General features: G+C 39.9%; 1 protein-coding gene across 1 annotated transcript in view; it reads right to left on the reverse strand.

Annotated features, from left to right (window-relative positions):
* DCDC1 (doublecortin domain containing 1) overlaps nt 1-18,129 on the reverse strand; it is a 451,490-nt gene that overhangs the window by 34,179 nt on the left and 399,182 nt on the right. The window contains exons 22-26 of the mRNA XM_063095688.1: nt 14,599-14,698; nt 12,412-12,550; nt 11,089-11,230; nt 4,266-4,424; nt 2,909-3,109 (exon numbers count right to left, since the gene is read on the reverse strand). Of these exons, the coding sequence (XP_062951758.1) occupies nt 2,909-3,109; nt 4,266-4,424; nt 11,089-11,230; nt 12,412-12,550; nt 14,599-14,698 (741 nt within the window). The remainder of the gene's footprint in view (nt 1-2,908; nt 3,110-4,265; nt 4,425-11,088; nt 11,231-12,411; nt 12,551-14,598; nt 14,699-18,129) is intronic.

Here is an 18,129-nt window from a genome sequence, read left to right on the forward strand (position 1 = left end):
AGTGACAAAGACTCAAAAATTTTAAAGATCTCTCTCAACTCCAAATTCCATGACACTGTATTTTCTCCTCTATAATTTTGAATCCTATTGAGAAGATTTTTGTCCCTGAGAACTTTCTCATATATCCCTTCAAAGACCAAATAATTAGTTCAGGTGGTACTACAGTTAAAAATAGGAGAAAGATGCCAGATTATCTCAAAAGTTTACCCAGACCATCTTCTGTGTGGCTAGAAACCAAGTGGGTGTGTCCCTGGCACCCTCCTGTGACCTTCTTACTGCTCCTCATTCATTTCTGGCACTTCTAGCTACTCTATGTACTATCCCAGCAAAGTCTTGTTCTCACACTTATAATATCCCTCAGGAGGTTTTGCTGATAATTGCTCAACATATCAGATTTCCCATTTATTTTCTATTTTAAATAGAAGACCAAAATTAAAATGTAAGTCAAGACCCAAAGGACTGAATGGAAGGACTAATGGCAGAAAATTCTCTGCATAGTGATAGTCACTTGGTACCCTCCCTTATGTTGGCAGTGAGCTACTCTACAGTCCATTTATACAAATTCTGGGTGGGCAGTTGCCTCCCTAAATGTTAACTTACTGACTGGGCAAAATATGGAGGGTAAAAACATGTGGTTAACATAAATGAATTTTTCTACAGGCTTCTGCTACATAGTGTAACCCAAGGTTCTCCAGGCCCCACCAGCTTATTAGGTTTCAATTTCCAATTACATGAAAGATAAGAAAGCAATATGCCAAGGGAAAATGTGGAAGAAAGCTCAGAATTACAGTCACTAAGCAAACACACTTCTGCCATGGGACGTACAAGTATAGTGCTCTGAGTAGTGCCTACACCTAATCAACAGGAATTCTGTAATGCTTCTCCAGCACAGGTGTGTCTGGGAGTCCCTAGAGGGTGACTCATGCTCTTGAGCAAATCCTGTTCCACTGGGCCCCCTGCTGCTCCACCATTTCTCTCTGGACTCTGCAATTCCCAAGGAGGAATCAATCAATACCACAATCTCCCTCCCACCAACTGCCCCTCTCTTCTGTGGCTTGACAAGGAAGGGCCCCAAGATGACAAAGTTGCAGAGTGATCAGGAAAGTGGAAGGAGATTCAAAGAGACCGTCCTTCTCCTCTTTTGCATTACACATGGTTAGATTTCCAAAGCAGTGCTGTTCATGGCCCAACATCTCAGAGAGTTTTAGACAAACTTCTCTTTCTGTTTTTACTTCCCTCTTCCTGCTCTCTCTGCAGCCCTCAGAATGAAAGACGAAACCACTGACAGACACTGAGCAGGACTCAGAACTAGCACTTTCTTCTAGTGACCAAGTATTCCCAGGTCAAAGTCGTCATGCTTGGCTTTCTCTTGCGTTAGGATCACATCTCTTGTGATCACATCTCTTAGGATCACATCTCATGCATGTCTACCCGAATTCATCAGCCATGCTGTTTTAGGCTTAAGCAGGGACCTCTGCTATAATACAGAAAGCCAAGGCAGTAAGATGCATTGATAAACATAATATGAAGATGGGGTATTATTAAGATGTCAGCTCTGTAAGGGCAAAGATTTGTATTTGTTTCTTCTTTGCAGAAGCACCAGCCCCTAAAACATTGCCTTCAATAACCCTTTGCAACTGAATGAACGAATTCTGGTCCCATATAGCAAATGATTCGCAGGAACAAAAGTCTGCTGTCCTAGCTCCACATTGCAAACACAGCTTAGCCCAGGTGAATGGGGCAAAGGAACACATTCACCAGGCTTCTCAGCATAGTTGGTTTTCTAGCCTTCCCTAAAACAAACCCAGTGAGTGTTCCTTTCTGGCAGCGTTGCTCATCTCAGACAGTGAGCAGAGTGAGGCCAGCTCCTCTCCTGCGCATGCTGGAACTGCTGCTGCTGCCTGCTGAAGCCTATGCAATCTCCCTCAAAGCACTGATTCATAAGCCTTTTGCACTGCAAACTTTTTGAGAACTAGTGAAAATCATAGCTCTTTCCCAGAAAAAAAATTTTGCACAGATGCACAACATACATTTCAAGAGATTGAAGAGGTCCCTGGAGTCCTACCATATAATACTACTGGTAGAATTTGAAGCAAACCAATCTAAAAAAGAAGGTTTTTTGTTAGATTAAAGATATGTTCAAACACGTACAAACACCAAGAGAAACGTGTAATAAATCATCATGGGCCTAACAACATTCTGCCATTTTTGTTTCATTCTTTCCCCTCAACTTTTACATTTTTATTTTTGCTAGAATATTTTAAAGCAAATCTGAAATATCTTTTATCTGTAAATACTACAATATGTATCCATTTTTTTAACATAACCATTAAAACATTAGTACACCCAACAAAATTAATAAGATTTCCTCGTATCACTGAATAGCCGAACTGTTTTAGATTTCTCTTGATCGTCTCAAAACAACCTTTTGACAGCAGTTGGTTTGAATCTGGATCTAAGGCCAGACGTTAAATTATGCTGACACATTTCCTAAGGTAAGAATTTGTTTTTGCTGTGTGAGTGCAAGCCACATCCGTTGGTTATTTTATGAAGGAGGGAAGAAGTATGTATGGGAAGGGGTGGGGATTAAGCAAATAAAAAGTACCAAAAATTGTAAAAATTGGGTATTTTTTATAATTCTTACTTGATTGCCTCATATCATAAAAACAAGGTCAGATGAAAGTCCACTCTTGAGCCCAATGGCCGGGTCAAATTATATACCCAGTAGATCAGATTGAACACATTTCATGTGAATCCAATTGCAGATAAATTGTGTGTAGATTAACTAGAATTTACATTTAATTTCACTGTCTTTCTCTTCTTCAGCTTGCTCTGTGAGGATCATGCCAAACTTTATCGGCTCCTATTCACCTTTTGATATATTCACCCCCAAGTATCATGGGTTTACCTGCTGTCTTCTTTGTGTATCCAGCGTTGATGACTACCATCAGATTTCTTCTCCACCAAAAGCACTTCCGTGCCTGAACAGAGGTGGGGACCTTGTACCCCCAAGACTAGCTGAGGAGCAGCATGGCTTATAATTTGTCCATCTCTGTATTCAAATTGCTGATGGCAGAGCTTCTGCAATTTACTATGCTTTGGTGAACAGCTAAGGTATAGAAAATTCCATTAGTGGCAGAAAAATGTTTCATGCACTTGTGCTGGAGATTGTAAGTTCCACTGGTGATAGGCCCACTGTGAACCTTGTTAACTTGCCATGGTAAACTATATCACCAGGAAAACAGCAATGCTATTAGCATTGCACTTCTAAACTGACACAGAAGTAGAATTCTAAGTTTATTTGGTAACAGAAATAAATGTTTATCCAGGAGAACATTTGAGAAATTCATCAGCAAAGAGAATAGAAATTCAGTTGAAGAAGTAATTTAGTAAAAGGGAAAAAGTGAAATTCAAAAAAGAAGAAAAGGAGAGTGAGCATGTAGAATCGAAACAGAGAGAAATAAAAGAGTTCTGTTCCAATTATGATTGTTTCTATTGTCTATCTATAGTATCCATGGCAAGTAGAATACCATTCTCCAAATTTTTCAGTCTCCTCTAACAATTCATAGAATATTATAAAAGAAAATAATGTTACACTAATGAATTAATTTAAAGGATTCTCTTACCTAAGAACCTTGAGGCATTAAGCAGACTTATTAAACATGTTAAATATCACAATGCATTGGCAATTAAATTAATCTACAAACATTCATCACGCCCCTACTATGTGCATGGTCTAAGGCTAAATGGTGAAGTGCCAAAATCTTTAATTCACATATTCCAATAACTGCTGTAATGTTAAGCAAATGTCTAATGATTATGGAAAAATACAAAGTACTAAGGATTTCTGTCATTTCATTGGACATTGATCAGAAAAAATAAAATTAAAAAGAAAGAAATTGCATTTTACTAATTTCTTAAAGACATCAGGGCATCTTATATGCTTATTCGTAAGTTTGCTCACATATTTATTCAACAAATATACAGGCTCTGTGCTAAGTTCTCAGGAGGTAAAGGAGGATGAGCTTATCATTTGGTAGTAAAGACACACCAGTGAACAAGAAATTACATTACACTGCACAAGATAAACTACAGAGGAGAGGCCCTGCCCACTAATACTTGCAAATACTTTAAGACAAAAATGTGCACGTCGATGTAAGCAGCAGCCAACAGCAGAGAAAACTCTCAGGAATATGTTTGTCCCAATGGGAGAGAATCTAAGATCAGGCAAAACTCTCTAACAGGAATCCTTTGCTACTTTATACCTGTATTTCTTCTGGGGTTCCACATTTTCAAAGAGCTCTTCTTCCATTTTCTTTGGAAGACTGTCATCCTTGTCAAGGTCATGCAAAGTTTCCTGCCAGGCATACCTGAGAAGTTTGTGACAAGCCTCCATGCGGAGATGGGCTCTTGCATGTGAATCTCTGTCAAGGTTCGGAAACAAACACAAGCCTAAGAATTTGATTAGTGCTCACAGAATTTTGTCAGAGATAAAGTGTCACCATATCCTTCAGGATATTGGTGGATCTATATATCATATTTCCATAAGTGTGCCTAACATCTGAAATCCACTTCTTACTCATACATAATTTAGATCTTTTACTGTAAGTCTACAAATAAAATCACTCAATCACATAATAAGCAGCATTCATCTTTGTTATACTTACTTGGAAAAAATGGGGCCATGTATTATATTTCAAAAATGATCAAGAGAAATTTATAACGAACATTTAATGAGACTCCTCTGCCTATCCATAAGTGGGTCATAATTCTGTCTGGAACAGTACAGCCTAGATTACTGGGTTTCATAAAGTTTACTCATTAGACAATGTTAACAAATTTTAATTAACTTTTTCTCTCAATAGAGAAATCTAGAGAGACTCAAATAACATCTGCACATATGTGCCAGCTTTTGATAGAGAATAATAGACTAAAACACTTACGGGTAAATAGATATACTTTGAATAATTAAGCCAGCCTCTGGCTTCATATTAAGGCAAAGATGTGAACAGGAGCAGTAGCCACCATACTGATCTGTATATATCAAGTTCCGGGCACACATTTACCTTCAGTGGGATCATAAAGCCATATAAGGACTGCTTGGCTGAAGGCAAGGCAAATAGGCAAAGCAGCAAGCACATTTCAGCACTCTAAACATGCATACGTGCAAATAAAATTCTCTGGGGCAGACTGTGATCGCCAAGGTGCTTGTGATAATTCGATGTAACTGAAAGCATTATCAAATTACCGAAATCTTCAGGGACAATTCCTGTGTTAGCAGAGCTGACTGTACACTTTTCAAATGTAACATTAGTATTACGTGTGGATATGAAACTGGTGGATAAAGACTGCCTCACTCGAGTCAAAATCTTCCTATCAGTTAAAAAACAACAGTGCCATCTAGTGTTATAAATAAAAATATACCTTTCCCACCAACTCCATTTCTTTGAGGAAAAAAAGAAAAAGTGTCATTCCTAATTTTAATAAAGTTAGCAGGTACAAACAAGATTCCCCCCAAAATCCAGATATTCAATTTTCTTACTTGGAGTTTATTTATCAGCTCTTGAGCTTACTGGCAAATGGAATATAGTAAAATTTTAGGCCTATCATTTTAAAATCCGTCTTGATTTATTAATTCATTCATTTGTTCATTCCTTACAGAACTAATCATTCATTAGTTAGTTATTCCTTTCTTTAACCGATATTTATTGAACATCTACTCTATGATAGGCACAGACTTGTAAGTGCTAGGGATACAGTGATGAACAAAACAGGTAAGTTCTCAGGGTCCAGGGAGCCTACAGTCTAGTGAGAAGGGAAATAATAGACAAGTAAATGAATAAATAAACAAGATAAGGTCCATCACAGGATATTGTGTTGGAAATTGGCTGAGATGAGGTGGGGTCTGCTTTAGCAATGGAGTCAGAGAAAGCTCATCTGAGAGTTGATGTTTGAGCTGAGACCTAGAAAATGAGAAGGAGAGAGTCATGTGAGCATCTAGAGGGAAAGCATTCCAGGCACAGAAAAGAACAAATGGAAAGGCTCTGAAGCAAGACTATATATGGCCCATTTAAGGAACATAAAGACACCTGTGTGGCAGGTATGCAGAGTGTGTGGAGAAAGGTAGAGCTAGATGCGGTTCACGTGGGTAGGGCCTGTTTCTGTAACCTGGTGAGAAAATGAAAAGATCCCCCCCAAGCTCTATGTTCGAAAGGCTTTTTTATCCAGGAGCATCAGTGTAGAGGCTAGTGCTTCCAGAGTTTCTTTTTCACTTTGTTTCTTACCATTTTTACCAGACATCTTTACCTAGAACCCAGCAATCAAAAAGGTTCCTTCTAGATTTATGTTCTAGCCTCTTGCTTTATGGCTGTCCCTCCTTAAATCATCCCAGTTCTCAAACATGTGATAACCTCCAAATGAGTATACTTAAGAATGGGGAAATCTTACAGTGACTTTCTAACGTAAGATGATTTAGAATCATGTCAGCAGAAATGCTGCTGAGAGAGCCAAGACATGGAATCAACTGAGGTTCCTGTCGACAAATGTATGGATAAAGAAAATGTGGTATGTACACACAATGAAATACTATATAATCATAAAAAGAATGAAATCCTATCAGTTGCAACAACATGGATGAGCCTGGAAGACACTATAAGTGAAATAAATCAGGCACAGAAAGATACCCAAGTTTGGGTTCCGGTCAAGATGGTGGAATAAACGGTCCCCAGCATCACTCTCTCCCACAAATCAACAAATTTACAACAATAAAAATGTAGCATCAGACAAGCTGGGGCCGCTGGAGCTCAGGTGAAGAGGAGGAGAGACCTATGGAACTCATGAAGGCAGGAGAAACCACAATGAGAGAAACAGAAAACTGCTCTCAGCGTTTCTGCCCGTAGCTGCTTTAATGCTGGAGCACATGGAGCAGGAGCCGGTAGAATCCACAGCTGTGCCCTTTATATGGAGTTACTTGGAGGTGGAAGAGAAGAGGACTTTGGTGGCCCCCAGGACAGCAAGACCACAAATAGGGTTCCCATGGACCCACGCAGGAGCGAGGAGCCAGAACAGCTGGAAAAGTGGAGACATTCAGAGGCCAGTGAGTCAACGCAGGGGACTGGTGCAGCGTCTGTCCCAAGGGAAGTGTTTGGAGCCTGGGCAGTGAGTGGGACAGGCCCACCAGGAGAACACTGGGACATAGCAAGGACAGCCAATCCACCCCCAATCAGTGCAGGACCACTCAGAGGAGACTGGTCAGGAATGCAGAATTGCACGGGGTGCAGTTTAATGAAAAAACTCAGGCCCAGATCAGAGTTTCTACACAACCCAGGTGCACTGAGTATCAGAGCCGGAAGTACCTATAAGGTCAACCATTAAATCCAGAGCTGCACAAAATATCTTCCCTACGGAAACAGCAAAGCAGCAATTTACCTCAACCACACAGCTCAAGTACTGGTTCCCACAGGAATTTCCCCCATGTTAGAAGTAAGTAAAGGACAAAAAATTAGTTCCAGCCCAGGCACACCACCAATGCCTTGGGGCCCACCAGGGGACATGAGGCCAGGGGCAGGACTCGCACCCACAACCACTCATACCGCCAGTGCCTTGGGGCCCCACCCAGGAACCTGAGGATTGGACCCCACTCCCACATCAAGACACACCCCCAATGCCTCAGGGCCCATCCAGGGACCCAGGGCACGGAGAATGGGACTGGACTCCCCTCCCACAACCAGGCACCCCACGCCAGCTCCTCGGGGCCCACCTGGGAACCTGAGACATGGAGAAGGGGACCGGACCCCCCTCCCACAACCAGGCTCACTGCACCAGTGCCTCAGGGTCCACCCGGGGACCAGGGGTATGGAGCCGAGGATGAGAACCCCCTCCCACAACCAGGCTCACCATGTCAGTGCCTTGGGGTCCACCTAGGGACCTGGGGCATGGAGAAGGGGACTGGACCCCCCTCCCACAACCAGGCTCACCATGCCAGTACCTCGGAGCCCACCCTGGGACCCAGGGTATGGAGTGGGGACTGGACCCCCATCCCATAACTGGGCTCACTGCACCAGTGCCTCACAGCGCACCCAGAAACCTGGGGCATGGAGAAGTGGACCGGACCCTCCCTCCCACAACCAAGCTCACCATGTCAGTGCCTCAAGGCCCACTCGGGGACCCGGGGCATGGAGAAGAGGACTGGACACCCCTCCCACAACCAGGCACACCATGCCAGCACCTCAGGGACCACCCAGGGACCTGGGGTACGGAGCTTGGGACTGGACATTCTCCACAACCAGGCACAATGCCAGCACCAAGGAGCATGCCAAAAACATCTTCTCCATGTGGGTGGCCCACCACAGCCACCACAATAACCATGGCTGCTGTGAAGGCGGCCAGATGCCACAACCACCATGCAGATGGTGTGCCAGCCACTGGAGTGCCTTAACACAAGAAGAGTCACCAGCAGAGATAAAGAAAGGAGGAGGATGTCTCTCTCCACAGAGTCCATTTCAGAGTGACCGAAAAAGTATCTGCTCTATGATAGTATTGGGGACTTGATCACACTTCTCAGCATTGGACAGATCTTTTGGGCAGCAAATGAACAGAGTAACCATTATTCTTTCAGAGGGTGAGAAGAAATCTAGGGTAATTGGAGGGGGCAGAGGGAAGGAAAGGGAGATGGGGAGGTATTGGACAAAGGGCATAAATAATAATTACGATTTGTAACAATATATATGCTAGTAATATTGATTTGATCAACATACCTCAGCATTGAATCCCCAAAATTTGTATAATCAATTTTGATTCTATAAAAATTAAGAAAGTAAAAAATAAATAAATAAAAAGTGAAAAATAAAAGAAAGAAAGAAATAGTTTAAAAAAAAAAAAAGAAAAAGAAAGATACCAAGTTTTCATTTATATGTGAGAGCTAAAAGAAGGTTGCGATTATAGAAGTAGACAGTAGAACTGCATTTACTAGAGGCTAGGAAGGGAGGGTGAGGGGAGACTAGGGAGAGGCTGGTTGAAATTACAGCTAGATACGAAAAATAAAATCTAGTGGTGTACAGTAATGCTAGGCATCTATAATTAACAATAATTTATTGTATGTTCTCAAATGGCTAGAAGAGAGGAGCTCAAATGCCCTCATCACAAAGAAATGATACATTTTTGTGGTGATGAATATGCTAATTAACCTGAGTTGATCACCACACATTGTACATATGTATTGAAATATAACTCTGTACCCCATAAATATGTACAATCACTACATATCACTTAAAAATAAATAATTTTTTAAAAAGAAATGATTTAAAGAACTAGTGAAAGCCTGAAGAGAGATAATCTAGTGTACTGATAGATATTTTACGTATTTTTTTTTTTATTTTGTTGATATACATTGTGGCTGATTATTGCTCCCCATCACCAAAATATTTTACGTATTTTAAGGACTGTCAAGTAGAAGAGGAATAGTGCATAGTACAGAGAAATAGATGTAATCATAGATGGAGATTTCTAAATAATTAATTATTTAAACATGAGAATGGCTGCCTTGTGAAATGGTAATCTCCATGTTAATGTGAGTATTCAAGAAGAAGCTGGAGCAAAAAAGCCTGCCTGGAATGTGCAGAAGGAGATGCCTGCATTGTATTCTGAGTGGACTCAATCACTTTTACCTCAGGGACTCGAGATCTTGATGAAATCTGTGATTCAGAACAAGAGGAGCTTTGCTCTGAAAGATGGCTCTTTCTTTTTTCTTACTTTCTATTTTTTTTTTTCCAAGTGCAGACTAATAACTCAGGCTAGATGATACATTCTATAGAAGAATAAAAGGGAATTTTATGAAAGTTTGTGGTCAATTCCCTAACCATTAAGGAAGATACCATATAGGACAAATCATTCTCTCTGAAAAATGCCTTCCGGTGCCTTTGTTGGTATCAGAACATAGGACCAGATAAATCATCCATGAAAATAAGAAAATTTGGTTTCTAAAATAAAAGTTAATGTTCTTATAACTGAGAATAGAAAGTCTTTTAAAGTTTATAACAATGATATATAAATTAATTTTCACAATTATTGCAATGGTAATTGACCAGGTAGTTTTTGTTGTATAATTTGAAAACTCATTCAATTATTCTTTTATTTATCCAGTAAATGATTAAAGCAAGTTACTCTGCTCTTCACAGAGCACATGTGACAGAATCTTTGCCCCCAGGTTGGAGGGGGGAGTGGAGAGTGGGGAGAGACTGATGTGTGTATTGCTACATACAATTATTGCTATAATTGATTTCAATGATGGAGAGTCATTCTACAGATGAGTACAGGGCAAGTAAAGGCACTTTGGGTAGAGAGGAATTAATGTGTGACTCAGGGGCTGCAGCAAATCATAAATGAAATATGCCACATTCGGACACAGCTTCCAGTTGCTGAGCTGGAGCTTGGAGTTCATACGGCAGGAAGAAAAACCATGGAGGGGGAGCTGGCATGGGGGTGCAAGTGAAAGTCAGTGATGGACATGGGCGAGGGTCAGAGGGCTTGGGACTAACAATTATTTTCCAGACTAATAATTTTTTTTTCTGTCTGCAATAGGTAACGATTGAAGAACTGTATAAAAAGGATGGCATATTAGAAAGCTAGTTGTCCACAGATGGAATTTAGAAGTGAATTGGAAGGAGGATATTATGGAGATAGTGACCCATCATAAAGCTATTTCAATGATCCAGAATGATAATTGTGTTTTAATGTGCAACTAACTTGAACATACACTAGGGAAGAAGCTTAATCATTCCTGAAGTCAATGTTTATGGAAACAAAATATGATAAACTCCTCAAATAAATGTCTACAATTCTGAGATTCTAGTCTTTTTAAAGTAGTAACACTACAACAATATTACTGAAAGTAGATCATTGTGATGGTTGAACACTGAAGCTCCAGTTCTATCATTTTGCCAGAAAATTAATTAAATACCAGCTCTCTACCTGACAGCAGTTTCACAGACTTGGCATGAGTTCCCCGCATGGGCTGTGTGCTGTTATCAGGCTAATGAGCTGAGTTCAAAAAGCAACCAGGTAGCTTTTCTGGCTACAGTGATTACTTACAGAATTTCACTGGAAGCATCTTTTGGCATTTGCTTTTCCTCTGGTTCTTTAACTTGCTTCTCTTCTCCAAAAATTGCTATAGGTTTATTCACAGCAAGCTTGCCTCCAGACACAATGTCACTTTGGACTTCTAAAACAAGAGCTGAGCAGAAATGCACAAATTGCAAGAACATATTAGTTAGGATTGTAGAGCACAAGGAATTAAAAAAAACATGCTAAAATACAAATGCAAAAACTTTCCAGGTCTATACAGAGCTTGCTCTTTAAACTAATAGGTTGTATTTAATTTTTTTAGATTCTTTCCTCTCAAGATATTTTTAGTCAAAAGTACTAAAGATAGGTCTTTCCAAAAATAAGTTAATTATTTTCTATTCCAGGTATTCAAATGGGCTACATTATTTAGTTATATATCTCTAGATTATTCTCTGGCATCCAAACTCATCAGTGAAAGTCCCAATGCCTTGAAAGATGCATGCAAAGCTTTACTGTACAGTTTTCAATGTATTGTAATAGGGTAATGTTTTAAATTAATTTTTTTCTCTTTTTTCTTTTCTGTATAGGACCTTTGTCCTGGTTCCTGGGGCAGCCTTAAGGGAAAGAGGAGGATCATGAGGAAATTAGAAATGTTACAAAAGGAAACCAAAAGTCCAAAGATAGTTTTCGACATTATAACAGCATACTGCTGGAGACAACTGCCATGTTAGTCAGGAATGATACAGTCATGACTTACAATTTTTTCAAAAGTCTTTATCTTCCATATAGCATATTAAGGATTTAACTTTAGGATTAACCTGGAGGCAAAACCATCATTTCTGGGCCTGAGGGGATCTGGGTCAGAAGACAGAGAAAGCCAGAAAACCAGCACATCAAGTCACCCCACCCATAGACTTCAGCCAGCAGAGCCCAGGAGGTGACATGATCTGCATCCCAAGTTCTTTCCTTCCATCCTAGAGAGACTAAAGGGAGACTCTGGAGACTGAGAAATCTGGAAGCACTCTCTAAAGGAACTATTTAAATTAATGACGAGACAAAATTTAAACCTGATTGGACATTTTTGGTTTTTTTCCTTGATGGGAATGCATGAGGCTCACAAGGAAGGCCAGATCTCCTAAAGACAAAATGGAGGGATTATTTTTTTCTCTGCACATCCAAATTATAGTGTGAACTAAGATATGCAACCCTGTTAAATATATAAATTAGTCTAAAGAGCTAAACAACAAGATGCAGAGGTGAAATATGACCTGTTTAAATTATTTTTTTTAAAGCAATATCATCAAGCATTTTATTTTGGCTGCATATAATAAGGTTAATTTCAAAGCTTACCCTCCTCTGCCTTATGTGTGCTGCAGAAAGTTTGAATTTTGGAAATGTCTGATGCTAGGTTCCTCAGGAAGATTTGCTTCTTTTGCTGAGCAATGGACAGGTCAGGATTGATCCAATGTTCTCCACATGAAACATACACCTATCAAAGACATGATTCTCTGATCCTGTATACTCATACAATTGTTCACAGCAGCACTATTTGCAATGGGCAAAACTGGAAACAATCAAAACAATCAAAATGCACTATGATGGGTGAATAATTAAACAAACTATGGTGTCATTAAATACTACTCTGTAATTAAAAGGAACAAACTATTAATACGGGAAACAATTTTGTTGGGTTTCAAGGATTTTGTACTGAGTGAAAACGGTACTTCTCTATACTGTCTTTAAAACTTTCTGTGAATCTATAATTATTTAAAAATAAAAAGTTTGTGAAGATAATTTTAAGAAAGGAGGGAAAGGAAGGAAGAAGGGAAGGAAGGACTGAAAGGTAGGTATAAATCAGGGGCTGGAAAACTGTGGTTATGGCCCAAATCTGGTCACTTGCTCGTTTTTGTAAATAAAGTTTTATTGGAACACAGCTATGCCCATTCATTTGCATGTTGTCCATGGCTGCTTTCATGCTACAGAAGCAGAAATGATGGTTCATAGAGACCATATGGCCTACAAAGCCTGAAATACTCACAACCTGATCCTTCACAGAAGTTTAACGGACCCTGATATAAATGAATTTGTACTCTAAACATCAAATGTGGATATTTGAAGATGATGACAGTATGGTTGATACTTTTTTTTCTTCATTTTGTTTATATGTATTTCTTAAATGTCCTTAAATAAATACATATTTCTTTAAGCATGAGAAAAAATAGTGACATTGAAAGATACTCAGTAAGAAGAAACAGAAACTCAGTGTTGCTTTTTCTGATCATTACACACTCATCATTACAAACATTCCTTGTATGAGGACCCAGGGAGAACTTTCTTAAAAATGTTTTCTTCTCGAACAAAACATTTCCTTTTCTCCTATGGACATACTAAATCATGTAACTGTTCATCTTTCAATCTTCATGCTGGCTGCTTAGAGCAGTAACAGGTTAATTTCTAGCAAATATACAATCACTCTGGCTCCAACTTATCCTCCTTACCTCCGTACTCTCTTTGCCCTGGTGAACTCATCTATACTTATCTGTAAATTAATCTTTCTGTATTGTACAGGGTACTTCCAAAAGTTTGCGGAAAAATAGAATTGAAAGCTAAAATGAATCTTTCTGTGAGCATTTTGAAGTACTTTGTATGTTTTAATGCAATCTACCTTAAATTGTTTTGAAAGAGCACAGTGAGTACGCCCAGCAGCACAAACAAACAAACAAACAAAAACATTAAAAGTAAACAAACAACTTGAAAGTTACAGCATTAGGATCCAAAATAAGATCTACCAGACCCCAAGAACAATAGACTCCCACACTGCTGTGCTGCTTCTGAAACTGGTCATTGGTAGTCTGGTTTAAGACTCGCTCAGGGGTCTTTACATTCAGACCCCGGGTCAAGTTCTGATAATATGGCACAAGGTTTTTTTCTGTTCAAAAGATTTCAAGCATCAGTCAAAGCAGGTTTTGTTTTGTTTTTGTTTTTGTTTTGTTTTGTTTTGTTTCCCCAGGCTGGTGCCTCAACTTCCATAAATGAGAGCAAAGGCTGTGCTACTAATGCTCTTCCACTTCTCAGCCTTCTCCTCCCACCCAAATGGAGTGCATAGAAAAATAGATATAATTTTTTCCTGAAAAACTGAAATCATCATTTAGTAAGAAATCATTAAACATTTTGAAGGCCTTAAAAAGAGTAGAGGATCTCTCTCCTTCAGAGTAGGAGACAGAAATCAAGTGGTTAATAATTTGGCCTTTTCCAGTTGCTTCCTTCATTTACACAGCGGGGATATGAGTTTTCATAGTGTCATGTTGAACATTAAATGGGTTAATTCATATACAGCCCTAAACACCATGTCTGACACATAGGAAGCTCTCAACAATGCTAGCTATTAGTATTACTTTATGATGGTTGCTAAGTTATGAAAATTCTGAGACAAAATAAGAAAAAGGATGGTAAGCATCCGAAGTCTTATATTTAACGACATTTTTCCTTGGGTGGATTCATATACTAATATTTCCAGTTTCAAATCAATATCATTACCAATTCATCTCTTTGCAGGTCTTTTAGGGCAAAGATTTCCTTCCCCTTTTCATTGAACAATCTTCGAGCTGCAGAAGGTAAATTTAAAATTTCAGTGCACCTGTAATAAGAAACATAAAAATTGACTTTGCATACAGAAACCTTCCAGCAGCAAAAGGAGAAAAATAATAAATAAAGGGCCTGAATTATTAAAGACAACTCTCCCTGCAGGACTGTGAGACAGTTGAGAGTTGGATTCTGGATCCCATCAGACCCTTTTGAAGTCTCATTCCCCCTCTTCAAGCTGGGGCACTTGGGCAAATTATTTAACCTCTCTAAGCCTAAATGTCTTACTTTCCAGAGTTATTGTGAGGATTAAAGATTGATTTTGAACTATGCTTAGCACAATGCTAGGCATAATCAATAAATAGGTACTATATCACTATTGATTTCTCATTCCCCAATGTGCCCCTCACTTTCCTATTTCTGTGTCTTTGTTCATGCTCTTCTCTCCACCTAAAAGGCCTTCCTTGACATTTTCTGTTGAAATTTTGCTTTCTCCAAGGTTGTCAAAGTTACATCTGTCACCAAGTATACTTCATCTCCCTACACCAGAAGTGATCTTTACAGACTTTTAACTCCCTTTCAAATAAGAACTTTTAGCCTGGTTAAACATTAAACATTGATTCCCCCTCCCCCTCCCTCAGACAAGCATTGGGCAAGCCCTATGGATACTGAGATGAATGACACAGTTTCTCTGTTCCCGGAGGAGCTCCCTAACCAGTCAGGGTAGAGACAGGTCAGCAACTCAAGTGTAACATGAAGTCATGGGTGCTGTCGTAGACATCTGGCCAGTGTGCTGTGAGACCATGGACGAAAAACAATGAATTCCTCCAGGGAAGCCTTGTCTATGGAAGTGACATTTGGGTTGGGCTTTAAAGGATGAATAAGATTTCATCAAGAAGGTTTAAGCTAGGGGTTGCTGGCCGGTTAGCTCAGTTGGTTAGAGTGCAGCCTCATAACACCAAGGTCAAGGGTTCGGATCCCCATCCTAGCCAGCTGCCAAAAAACCAAAACTATACTTTCAGGGATCCTTTCTATAGTTTGTTAAGAAGGATTAGGCTAGAGGTGAGTGTATGGACAGGAAGTGGGACCAGATAAATCTGGAAAAGAAGACAGGAGCCAATTAGAAAGCGCTTAGGATTCCAGACTAACGAACTTGGCTTCTATCCTGAAAACAAACAGCACTAAGCCCTCAAAGGTATTAGAGGAGAGGTGTGGTGTTATCCGATCTGCTTTTTAGAAAGTTACATCTCAGGAAGGTAGAAAATGGACTGGAGGTGGGAACCAGTTTAGGATATAGGTAAAGAGGTGGAATTGTGGGCAAGAAGTGGAATACTATTGTGATGATCCTGCCTTTTGAAGAAGGAATGTGAAAGATTCTTGCTAAATACATATAAGTGTACTGTTTATAGTAAGTGAATTAAAAGTGGCTTCACACTCATCAGAAAGATTTAGCTATATGAAGAACATTTCTAAATTTTATTTCTTTTGATGGGATAATGCACTTAAGCAGATAATTAGGCCCTCCATTTCTCTAAGGGGATCTTAGAAGGAAATAACCCAGTGGGAACTAAGCCCTTACTTCTCGTGTCACAACTCTGGAGGATGATGGACCAGTGAGAACTGGGCCACATTCCCATTCATGAGTTGGTGGGATGGGAGTTGAAGGGAACTGTAAGAGAGTTGAGTCCCAGTCACAAGATTTGCCTGCCTCTGTTTGGATGATACCCAAAGACCCAACCCAATTTCTACTTTTCCCAAATTGACATCTTTGCAGATCCAAATAGTTATAGTATGACCTAAGACGATATACCACATTATATCTGCCCCTACTCACGTCTTTCCTTGGGAGAATGTTTGGACCATGAGTGTATCCTGTTCAGGATAATGGGTGAGCGAATAGAAGGAATAAATCGTTGGTGAATCCTTCCTACTCCCTTTTTTGAAACCGTACTTTTAATGCTGAATTTGGCCCACGTAAGTGGGTTTGAGAACATTAGTATCAGCATTTTCCTCTGTATTTAATTCCTCTAACTAGTTCACATGCTAGCCAACATAAATGGGGAGGGGAAAAGAAAAGAATTGGCTCTTAAGTGCCTAATAAGGAATGTGGGCTCTGAGTCAGATTGTCTGAGTTCAAATTCTAGCCCTCTAATATACTGGCTGTGTAACTTTGGTGAAGTTACTAAACTTCTCTGAGCCTCATTTACCCCATCAGTAAAAGATGGGTATAGTAGTACCTGTCTCACAGGGATATTTTACATATAAATGTGTGAATACCTATAAAGCACCTGGCATATAAAAAGTCATCAAAGCATTACTAAGATGGACCAAGCAATGCAAGCATTTCATGTCTACTTGCTCATTTGCTTTTCACATCATTTTGGAACAGTCCATTTTACTGAGGAGGAAACTGAGCCTGGAAGTTAAGTTCCTTGCCCAAGGTCACATAGCTAGGAAATAAGAGAGCTGAAACTCACACCTAAATCTCTCTGCGTCTTTTACTGAGACCTGCTGAGAAGATATCATCATAGAATGATAAGATGTTAGATCTAGAAGGTGAGGAAACTGAGGCCAAGATGCTGAGCGAGCAGTCCAGGATTTCTCTAACATGGAGATAAAGACCCTAGAAATAAGGTCCTCTGACTCTCACCCTAGGAGTTAGGACAGGTAACCATGTGGCCTGCTTGGGTTTATACAGAGTCTAGGAAGGGAGTGTCTCTTCTCTGCTTTGCTTTCTCGGGACTAGAGCGAAGCAGGAGCATCAGGTGGACTGGTTCCCTGAGGAATGTATTTCAGTACAACTCAGGGTATTCCTGAGAGAAAAGGGCAGCGGGGGGAAGGGAGGAGCTACATCTCCCGGATCCACAGACAGCTGTCTGCAGTAGTGACCTCCTTGCTCCAATCACTCGCCAGGGCAGCCCACTCCAGCAGCTCCATTCTTCCAGTTTTTTCAAAACAGTTACAAAACTTCCAAGAAGCTATGGGTGCATGTTTCTTCTTCCCTTTATCTTCTTGCTTTGTATTTACATCTCATTTTCTTTCCTCTCCATGTGGCCTCCCCTCATGAGATTCTTTCTCTTTCCTGGTTGCCTATAAAATGATCCCTTGATCATTTTCAGTTTCGTACTGCCATGTGTGGCTTTCTGATTGTTTCACTAAGCAAACTGTCTTCCCCAAAAGTTGGGAGTTTCTTAAGAGCAAAAAATGCCTCGTCTCCCTCACCCCCCTTTTTTTTTTTTAATCTCCTGCAGAACATCCAACATTGGTTAATGCATATAACATAAACACAACACAACAGCCCATTGACAAGTCCAATTCTTTCTTGTCTTCCTCTTAGTTATTCATCCAACTCTCCAGTTTTATGGATGAGGAAAACGAGGATTGGAGAAGGTCAGGGCTTTGCCGAAGCCTTGCAGCTAGTTAATGGCTAAGCGGGGGTTAAAATGAATCCCTTGCCTCCTATTCCAATAGTCTTTCTGGTATTCT

Source organism: Cynocephalus volans, chromosome 4 (genome assembly GCF_027409185.1).
Source record: "Cynocephalus volans isolate mCynVol1 chromosome 4, mCynVol1.pri, whole genome shotgun sequence".
NCBI classification, from domain to species: Eukaryota; Metazoa; Chordata; class Mammalia; order Dermoptera; family Cynocephalidae; genus Cynocephalus; species Cynocephalus volans.